The 10,920-nt window shown below is 34.9% G+C and overlaps 1 protein-coding gene across 1 annotated transcript; it reads left to right on the forward strand.

The window, feature by feature from the left end:
- Window positions 1–829: 829 nt before the first annotated feature.
- Window positions 830–10,418, forward strand: LOC134249093 (uncharacterized). The gene is made up of 6 exons (XM_062731448.1): window positions 830–1,008; window positions 1,099–1,217; window positions 5,110–6,045; window positions 7,790–7,922; window positions 8,803–8,886; window positions 10,102–10,418. The coding sequence occupies exons 1-6, from the start codon at window positions 981–983 to the stop codon at window positions 10,416–10,418; spliced, it is 1,617 nt and encodes a 538-aa protein (XP_062587432.1). The 5' UTR covers window positions 830–980.
- The last annotated feature ends 502 nt before the right edge of the window (window positions 10,419–10,920 follow it).

Below are 10,920 nucleotides of genomic sequence, written 5' to 3' on the forward strand. Positions count from 1 at the left end.
ATAGAGACGCTCACAAAATTATTTGAGATGTACACAAAAGTATAAACATTAAGCATACAAATATTTTAATATGAAAAAACCTTTTCTACAAATATATTTATCATAACATGATGATATCTTGCCGTTTAACGTGGTTTTGTTGATCCAGATGCATTATCACTATCTCAACACTAGACTTTTATTTGCATAACATTATTTAATCTTTGAGGTAGGGCGACTGCATTCTTCTATTCAAAGACGAAAAGAAGTATCAAAGAATGTCTTCGCTAAAATTGCTTTGCCTAGAGAAATTAATACTGCAATATTTCCATTTCTAATTTTTTTCTCTGTGATAACTCTTTGAAAGTTGTCGGAGTTTATTTCTTGATAATTATGCCGGAATGTAAATTAGGCAGGTCGATAGGTCAGGAGCTAGGCATAATACGCATGCAAATCCCGTGCGCATGTCTCTGTGTCTGACGCTAAGGAGGCCAAATATGCATGTAAATCTCGTGCGGCTGCCTATGTGTTTGACGTCAATGGGCGAGGACTATTGAAATTGGCAAGGAAGTCCTCGTGTGATTATAATCTATGTCTACATTTTTAAAGTCTAAATCTACAATTTTATTTCACAATGAAATGGAAATATAAGGAATCACTGTCTAGTTTTGAGAGTATGCCAGGGACATCAACAATAGTGGGAAACATGGGATAATTTTAGCATAACGGGCTTCGCCCGTTATGCAAATTATCCAATGTTTCCACTACTGTTGATGCCCTGGCATACTCTCAAAACTAGACAGTGATTCCTTAAGTATATTTCAGCGGAGTGTGATTCAGAAAATGGACCACCAGGGACTCCAGTGTGTGTTTTTATTTCAAATCCACCTTATGAAAGAGCCCAGTGGGCAACGTGTGTTACAAATACATACATTTACTTAGCTTCCAAAGGAAAGTTCTCATGTGTAGAGAAACATGCAACATTTTGTTATTATCAGTGCATGCTCGAGGATCATAAAGTTGAATCAGGTATGTTCATTTTTTTTATCCCATCTTATTCAGAAACTTAAAAAAATGGAAGACTATCAATACACGAATTCTGTTTTCAATTAATGATAGGAACTGTTTCTGAAGATTGTGAGTGTAATGAAAACCAAACCCTGCCAATCAATGATCTTCCCAGCTGGTGCTACAGTCCTTCTGGAGATAATTGTTCCTGGTACTCTCAGTGTCTAGAGGTATTATACGTGTGATATAACGATACATCTCACAATGCTATGAAAGCAATTTTACAAACAATTTTGTACAATAATTTACTGGAAAATTATTTATAAATTTGACACTTATTTTGTTTCCTAGACTAATATTCCAATTACATTTTTTTATTATAAACATAAAGGATTGTTCCATCTGCTATGAATTTAACAACTTCTTTATGCTACGAATAATGACCATTATATTGATATGACCATTCAACATCTAGAATAAGACATTAACTAAAGATTTTTCTAATATACGTTTTGTAAAAGTTGTTCCCTTTTGGGGGGGGGCATGACAAATTACTTCTGTACTGATTTTAAGATTGTTAAGACCTTGAACCAGAGGAGGAAGAAAAAGAAAGCTGTGGCCTTTAACTGGAAAATTACATATATCGACGGACGTATTATCAATAAACAATAGTTAATTTCATTCGTATGACAGGTATTTTTTGCAGGGTTTTAACTTTTTAATTTTTAGTGAGCAGCTAAATCTTAATCGCCAAATTTGCACCTTTCATTATCGCTACTGAATTTTGGCAATAAAGATTTAAATAACCTCGATAAGTCTATTGTATAAGCATTTTAACGTTCATATGGGATTGCTTTACGCAAACTAATGTGTAAATTGGTATATTAAGCGTACTGAAACTTATCTAAAATATGAATTAACTCTCTTTTTCAATGTCATAGAACTCTGTGTCTGCCCGAAAATGTTTCGACAAAATTATTTGGATACCTTTAAGCAAGCAAAACGCAACATTTTCCATCCGACATAAGAAACCCGCTATACTGTATATCAAATTGCTATATTTCAGAGTACTTAAAATAAAAGACACCATGCAGTCTGCACATCTGTTTCATATACGAGATGACTTCTTTTTTTCCATCGTTGACTTTCCTTATTCATGTACTTATATTTCTCTTGCGTCTGAATATGGTATTAACGTATCCCTATAAAATAATCTGAAAGAATTGTGTGAAGAAAGGCTTCAAGTTACCACTTTCCATCAGATGATAGCCTATTTGATGGACTTCGGCCTAGGGGCTCATATTTTTTCTAAAACCCTACAAACAAGGTTTGCAGAGTTTAATTATCTAAACACTCTCTGTATGTTTTTATTTTAATATTCTTTGACTTTGTTTTCTAATTGTTGTTAATAAGTACCTTATTTATTTTCCTGATCAGCAGTTTTTGTTCTTTAAGTTCTGATTGCATTCTCGTATCTTTTTTTTTAAATCTCTGATTCTGTTTTAAATTATTCGTTTAAATTGTTATTTGCTTTTTTAATTTTCATACTTTAATTAACAAAACTTCTATTTGTTTCTATCTTAATATGAGCTTTCTTCTGACTGTGAGATTTGCCCTCTTTTCTTTTGTCTAAAAATTTCCGATTGCAATTTAAAAGTGTTTTCTGCTTTTAAATGTCATATCTTGTTTGGTCAATATTATCTTTTAAACAGCCATAATACCAGAAGATCCAAGGTGCATCTTGCAATTTTGATTATCCATTGTCAGAAACCCCCTTCTTTTTTTAAGGTTCGCTGACACTTTGATAAGAGAGTTATCTCTAAATAGGATAAAATCCTTTACAAATTCTCAAGTTTAAAGTCTATCTTTTTTAAATTTTGACCTTCAATTTACGCTAGTATTGTTTTTAATTTAACAAAGAATGAAGGTATCGAACAGTATTTAATATAAAAGTTCATTAAACATTACAAAACAAAAAAAAAAAAAACAAGAGAGCAACGTAGACTTCCAAAACATCAGAGGTGGGATCAGGTGCCATAAAGGAGTAACATTCTCTGCCCACCCGCCTTGTGCTCCTTGCTATGATCGGAAAATAACGGGAAAATCTGTCGTCAGTCCAGAGTATAAATAAAGGACTAACAATGAGTATGAAAAACTTCAGTCAGCATTTGACTCAATGATAACTCATATGATTTCATCAATCTAGATTCTGCGTTAGGTTGCTTCTGTATAAAGAATGTATTGCAGAAACTTGTCGAGAAGGACATTGAATTCCTAAACTTAGACCCTGCTACGTTGAGGAATATGTTTACGGCGAACAGGAACCGATTGGCAACATTTTGGTTAACCTTTCTATTAAATTCTTTTTATTAGTTTTTAAATGTGAATTACTATCGCCATTTTGTAAGAAAAAGGTTAGAACAATAAAAAGCACAATGGCTAGTGCACCTTGCACAACATTTTGAAAGTTATGTTATAGATATTTTTCATGAAATACCGAGTAGAACTATATCACTATTATCACACTTCATGTGAAACATTAAAGACCTCCATTTGTTAGTCTCGTTTACAGTCATCATTTCGTAAGTTCTATGGTCGATACAATGACCTTGTCAGCATGTACCGTTTATCATTGAGTAAAATGCTTACTGACGTTTTTCATACTAATTTTTGATCCTTTATTTTTCCGTTATTTCCCGATCAGGGTTAGGGTTAGGGTTAGTTAATTATTATTGGTTAATTAATTAATAAAAATTGTATTGAAGTCTATGGTTACAAACTTTTTAAAAAAAAAATACTTCGGGGAAAAGATGCATTTGAACTTTAATAAAGAATGACAATTGAAAACGTATTATTAACCAGAATAGTTTTATAATAATTGATTTTTTTAAAATCAATTACAGAGGGGGAAACCCTTACCAAACATAAAGACCATAAGTTATTACACATCTCACACTTACATGCATAATAATAATCAAAATGGGAATTACGATTGATTGATTGATTTTATATTGTTTAAAGTCCCCCTCGAGAATTGTTCACTCATATGGAGACGCCACCACTTGCCAGTGGAGAGCTGCAAATTTTGTCATTTACTCTGCACTCAGGGCCTTTGAGCTTGGAAGGATCTTTTTCGTGCCACCACGTACTGGTCACGAGACATTGGTTTATAAATTCTCATCCGAAAGACCGGGGTATTATGTGCATATATGCATATACTGAATTTTAAATACCTTCACATTTGTTATGCATTCAATTTTATTGAATTTGTTTGCTATATAAGGGATGGGATACATTAACTTCTTTAGCTAGCTTCTGAATGAAACATATGGAGATAACGAATAGTATCGAATGTGTGACATTATCAAAGATTTGCCTTATATATCTCATAGTTTGGGTAGTACATTCCAAGGGTTGTCAGGACATTCCGTTATTTAAGGTCTTCCATGCGATTTACTCAAAGCCCCTTAACCATTACACTTACATCAAACTGTGTAAAATATTTAAACCCCCCTACATCCCCTTCACCCAGGGGCCATTAATGGAACAAACATGAATTTAAACTACCTGGGGATACCTTTTTTTATAATATGACCAATCATGACTTTGCTGATCTAGTGAAGAAGATCTTAAAAGAAATTTCCTACATATTCCTATGAGAAACTTCGACACGGTCTTGCAGCCCTGTTCTACCTTCTTGGTTTATGATATGAACTAACTTTAACCTACAGTATGTGAGCAAGCTTTCACAAAAGTATAATCTTTTCTTGCCCCGTGTTTTTTCTTTAAAAAGATGCCATTAATTATTAACTATCTTGACCCTTTTGAAAGAGGGCGCGGCACTTCCTGTGAACAAACATTAATACCCGTCATTCAAGTATAGTATTTTGGCAAGTTTGGTTGAAATTGACCCGGTGGTTCTTGAGAAGAAGTGAAAATATGAAAAGTTTACAGACGCCAGACGGACGCCAGACACTCTGATCAGAAAAACTCACATGATTTATGTTCATTACTGAGTATGTTATTTGACTTTATGTTTTTATATTGTGATTGTTTTTCGAGATAGGAGGCATTTATCTTATATAACCTTATTAATGTCTTATTTTCCTTTTTTTTATTTAGAAAAAATTCACATGCCAAGACATGCATCAAACATCATACGCCATTAACAATGGTGTTAGGTTTTGCCAGCTGTATCAAGATCACTTTCAGCAGTTCTCACCAGCAGGTCAGAAATGGATCAATAGTGTTCGTGAATGCCTACAGGTGGCATTAGTTTACTTCTTGCGTCCTTTTCAAAAAGTAACATGCAATGAAATACAACAAAAAGCATTTGATTCTCATGTAGATTGCTATGTGAATCCAAATAAAGATGTGCCATCCTTCTGTTCTTTACCAAACCATGACAGATTCAAAGCCCTTTTTACAGTAGGACCTGAACTTTATTCAAATTGTGTAAACAAAGTATATCGGGAGGCATGCGCAAATATCTATGAATCGGCCAAACAATTGGTGAACGTAGCATATATTAGTTGCCCTATTCATGCAACTGATGATTTAATTAAGAATATCCAGATCATATTTTCGAAATCCGTTGAGAAAACAAAAAGATATCGAAGATCACCTACACCAACGGACGACTACGATGCAGGAACAGACCTGATAGTTACAATTGAGAAAAGATTGCGATGGAAGCTACGCGGAGTCACGTGGATAGGGTATTTTCAGAATAGCACATTGGACACATTAAACGAAAAAATAAACAGTTTTCGAACATTTCATATATTATTAGCACCAAGCAAATTGTACAACTTGAACTATAAGACGAATGTTACATTGGAAATAAACATGACCGAAATTTTGAACGAAGTAACTTTTTCATTCAAGAATGGTAGCTTCACGTCAAATATGATAAATGGGATTTCCATTGAAAAATATTATGTTTGTGGAAATAGGAACTGCTCCGAAATTACAGTAGAAGTGAAACCATTAACCTCCGTCGTCACAAAAGCCCAAAAATATACATTTTGGACAATGGAGAATGAAATCTTAGAAGTAGTTGGTTCAGTTTTGTTCTTAGTAATATGTATAATAGTTTTTGCTTGTTTTAAGAGAAAAAATATGTAAAAAAAATGTTGCAATTCAATTTTCCCTTTCAGTCTTATATAATTGAAGAATAATCACATTTAAAAACAAGCAATAGTTAAGTTCTTTATTACAGTAATATATAGTTTGAGAAGTATTTTATTCATAATATATAAATTGTACAATATGAATATGGATTACAGTAATATATCAATTTAATCTGGTCTTTTATATTAAATCACGTACCACTATAGGTTCATGTCTTTAAAAAATGAATTAAGAATTTATCTTTTACTACGTGATAGATGATGTCTGTTTAATAAAAATGATATGCATTGATGCAGAAATACTTAATATTTTCCTCCCATTTGTCACAATTTTTATGGCGTTCTTCTATTCCATATATTACGAGGCTTTTTGAATGATATTTTAAACCTTAGCATTAAATTACCGAGTAACGTTTTAAAAGAATTTTCCGGTCCATAAACTTGGGACTTAATAACTTTAATTAAGGAATCACTGTCTAGTTAGGAGAGTATGCCAGGGCATCAACAATAGTGGGAAACATGGGGTAATTTGCATAACGGGCTTCGCCCGTTATGCTAAAATTATCCCATGTTTCCCACTATTGTTGATGTCCCTGGCATACTCTCCTAACTAGACAGTGATTCCTTATATTTCCATTTCATTGTGAAATAAAATTATAGATTTAGATTTAAAAATGTAGATATAGATTTAAATTACACAAGGACTCCCATGCGGATTTCAATAGTCCTCGCCCACTGACGTCAGAAACAAAGGAAGCCGCACGAGATTTACATGCATATTTGGCCTCCTTAGCGTCAAGCACAGAGACAGATGCGCACGAGATTTGCATGCGTTAAGGGCCTTCTTAGCTCCTGGCCTATCGACCTGCCTAATTTACATTCCGGTAGAATTGTCAAGAAATCAACTCCGGTAAATTTCAAAGGGTTATCACAGAGAAAAAATAATTAGAAATGGAAACATTATTAAATATGCTACAAAAAGCGATGCATAGCTTTGTGTATTTCGAATATGCAATTCGGCCTTTGAGGATGCGTTAGTGATTTTTGCATAACACTTGACCTAAAAGAGGGTAAATAAACAAGAGCAACTAAGCTTTCACGGTACTTTTGTTCAGAGAGCAGAGAGAAAAAGACGGATATTTAGGATTTAAGATAAGCTGGGTGAATAGCCTTACATTTTATCAATTTTAAATGGATTGCCAGATTGTGATCTGAATATTACTGTTCGTCCTGAATAATGACAACTTGTGTATAACTTCTGTTTTCAGAGGCTGACATAAGTAAAATGTTAGGACTAGATATCGGGATGGACACTGCTAGCCCGAATAAGGCATATCATGTGTCTGTTCTGTGGCATTTTTGAACCCTCACTTCCTTTTGTAAATAGTAGGCTGACCTTCAAGTGTGTTTTCTCCTAGAAAGCGAACGACGGTGTCTGTGTAATTTTTAAGGCTAATCGTTTAATACAATCATTTAAAGAGGAAAGTTATTTAATTGCTTTATTTATCAAAAAAAAGCCGGAAATCCTGTAAATAACAAGGTACCCCTCAACACGTTACGAATTCTGGTGGCTGCAGTGTGTTCTCAGTTAAATACTGTGATAACTTGATGATTTCTTTTAAGATTAAATTTGTACTTCCTAACACTTTCATAACTGAGTTGTATTTTAGAAATGTGATGGCCTCTGTAGAGAAGGAATCTACAGGAAGGCTTATCTGAAAACATTGAAAAAAGCAAACGCCAGGGATACAGGGATATCTGAAAGCAGGCGTACCACATCAGGCGAAGGCTACCAAACGTCAGGTGCAAAATCTGATCACATAAAAATGAATTACTAGCATCCAGAAAAGTGAACAGCCTGGTTTTGTCGTCAATTAAGAGAGTCTGACGAGCCCAAATCCAAAGTTAGTATCTAGCACGCTATACCTTCATTTCTGGATAATTTCCTTACAGACAATAATACACGTAGTCGCCAAAAACCTTAACTAGTACTTACAGGTGTAAAAGCAGACACATGTAACAGCATATCATCCTCATGGAGGGGGGGGGGTAGTGGCGAACTTTTCTCAAGGTAAAGTTCTTTTTACTTCCTATTTTATGGTTACATTTCCTTGATATTTCTATACTGTTGTCAAAAGTTAGGGGGAGGGGGGGCAACCATCCTTTCAATGGACATTCTTTATAGTAAAGGTAATGTTGGCAGAAAAAGTGGGGGGGGGGGGCAGGCCCCCCTGGCCCCCTGTTGCTACGTCCCTGCTCGAGATGTATTCGGCAAATTATCTGAAGGAGAAAAGTGCAATTACAGATTAGTCTGCATGTATGTAGAGGACTTAAGGAGAGGTTCTCCCCAATCAGACGGAGATGTATAAAACTCAGCTGGGTGAGCGATGACAGAAAGCTTCGAAATCATCACCAGAACTCGGACAAATTATAAGAAGGCTAACAAATTTAGCTGTTTTAAGAAAAATTAATAAATGAAATTCGGGATAGAGAAATGCAGTTGAAAGTAAATTATGCTAGGTCAGTAAATTTAAAAGAAGTTGTGAGGCACGTCGTATAATCAGACACGTTTACTGCTGCTGACAAACGTGTGCAATGAAAGTCCAACGTACACGAGGTCTACACAGAAGAAACCTGAGACATAGGATCCAATTAATTGCTGTATTGACTACATTTGTGTTAGAACTATTAAATGGGTGGAATCGAGAGACTAAAGAGAACAATGCCAGGGTTAATCAGACTCAATGTCAAGAAACTGGTCGAAAAAGTAAGATTATTTGGCATTTCTGTAAACCCTACCCCTAACCCTTAAAAACATGCAAAGGTCAAGTGCTTTAGTTATTAAAAAATTCTTGGTCCGGCGTCCGGCGTAAAATTTCTTGGTAAGTCTGAAAGCAAATCCGGTGTGCCTTTATCATCATTTAACATCTCCTGTCAAAAAGCATCCAAGACCTTTACACACACATGCAAGCAGAGGTTGATAAGTATGTTAATGACATGTAAGGAAAAGATGTTCTCGAAGATTCAATGAGTCCGTGGTCGGCTCTAGTTGTCTTAATGAATACTCGGAATCACTTTTATTCGCGAGAACTTAGTTTTCGCGTAATTACGCGAGACGGTATGCTCGCGAAAATTTCATTCTCGCGTATAATAGAATTCCTTAAGATTATATTGAGCAAAAACCACAATTCGTGAAAATTTTGTTTCGCCAATAAGGAGTCAATAACTTTCTTGCGAAAAAAGGTGTCGCGAAAATTAAGTGGTCTACAGTAGATGTTTCAATAAAATTCTGCATTTAATATCAAAACATTTAATGAACCCATATTGCAAAAATTAATGAAATAAATAAGAATTTACCACTGGAATTTATCTATTCACACACAGTACCACCACTAGAGACGATGCAATTAACGGAAGACTTAGGAGACATCTATGTCGATATCGTGTGAACGTTTTTATCTTGGAAAAATTTTGCTTTGGTTTCTTATCAACAACTACTGGACCCAAGCAGGAGCGGAACGAATCTTCTATATGATTCCACACGAGACTGAAGGTCCATCATCGACCGACTGAGCCGCAGTTTTCACTCTCAAACTATGATTCCGACGAAGTTCTAACTCCTATTGTGGACTTCACTCACCGGCTCCGGCACAGAACATTGTTAAGCGGTTTATTATCCTGGCACTGGGATCTGACAGCCACTGGAGGATCACAAGTTTTATGCTAAAATGGACGATCCTACATAAAATTTGCTCAGCTGCTCGCCTATTTTACTGGAAACGAAGTTTTGATTGGAGGTAACTTTAATTTGCTATTAACAAACATCAACGAATAAATTAATGAAACATTAAGATGAAGAAGTCAAGAACGAAAATCCATTAAACAATTCCAAATAGGATCAGAGCGAACAATGGCCTCCAGAACATCAGAGCACAACATTTTGGTTCAGCAAGGCATCAACAGCTTTACATCCATTGTTCAGAAGCTAGGTCACATGGATTGTATGATCGAACAATCCATCGGTCTGAGCAAATGCTGCGACAACCACGGCTTCACGAATGCAAGAGTGCAAATACAACAGAAACAAACTCTGTGGCCTCTAAAGACATACAACTTTTTGAGACCAGACACGTGAAAAAATGGAGTCTTTCATATAACTGTACCGGGATACAGCTACGGCTACAGACAAGAGAAGAGGCGGATTACTGTCCAGTACCATCTTACACCAAGACCCAGATGTATATCCTGCAAACTCCCCCAAAACACAATGGGGAAAGAAAATCAAGACTGATATTTTGAATCCTAAAGAATGATTTACTATTTATTTTGAAGAAACAACTCATAGGTATGTAATATAAATTTCATATGCAATTCTGTTGCATATTAGACTATATTGAATTGAGTATATTTTGATAATTATCAAAGTTAACTCATATTCATGACTATTGAGTAATGATTGGAGAATCTAGAATCTTGTCCAACAAATGTTTGATATTAGAACTTCCTGAAAAAAAAATAGCTAAATACTGTAGATCATTTAATTTTCGCGACACCGTATTTTTGCGAGATAAATATTTACTCTTTAGTAGCGAGACAATATTTTCACGAATTGTGGTTACTGCTCTATATAATCTTAAGGACTACTAGGCCTAATATACGCGAGAAAAATCCTTTGCGAGCACATTGCCGAAATTACGCGAAATTGAACTTCTCGTGAATAAAAAGTGATTTACAGTACTTAAGAAGAAAATTCTGTGCTTTCGATGTCAATTCCAAAAGAGGGACCCCGGAAGAATAATCA

The sequence above is a fragment of the Saccostrea cucullata genome, unplaced genomic scaffold (assembly GCF_032062105.1).
Source record: "Saccostrea cucullata isolate Sc308-1 unplaced genomic scaffold, CSIRO_AGI_Scuc_v1 ctg11168, whole genome shotgun sequence".
NCBI classification, from domain to species: domain Eukaryota; kingdom Metazoa; phylum Mollusca; class Bivalvia; order Ostreida; family Ostreidae; genus Saccostrea; species Saccostrea cuccullata.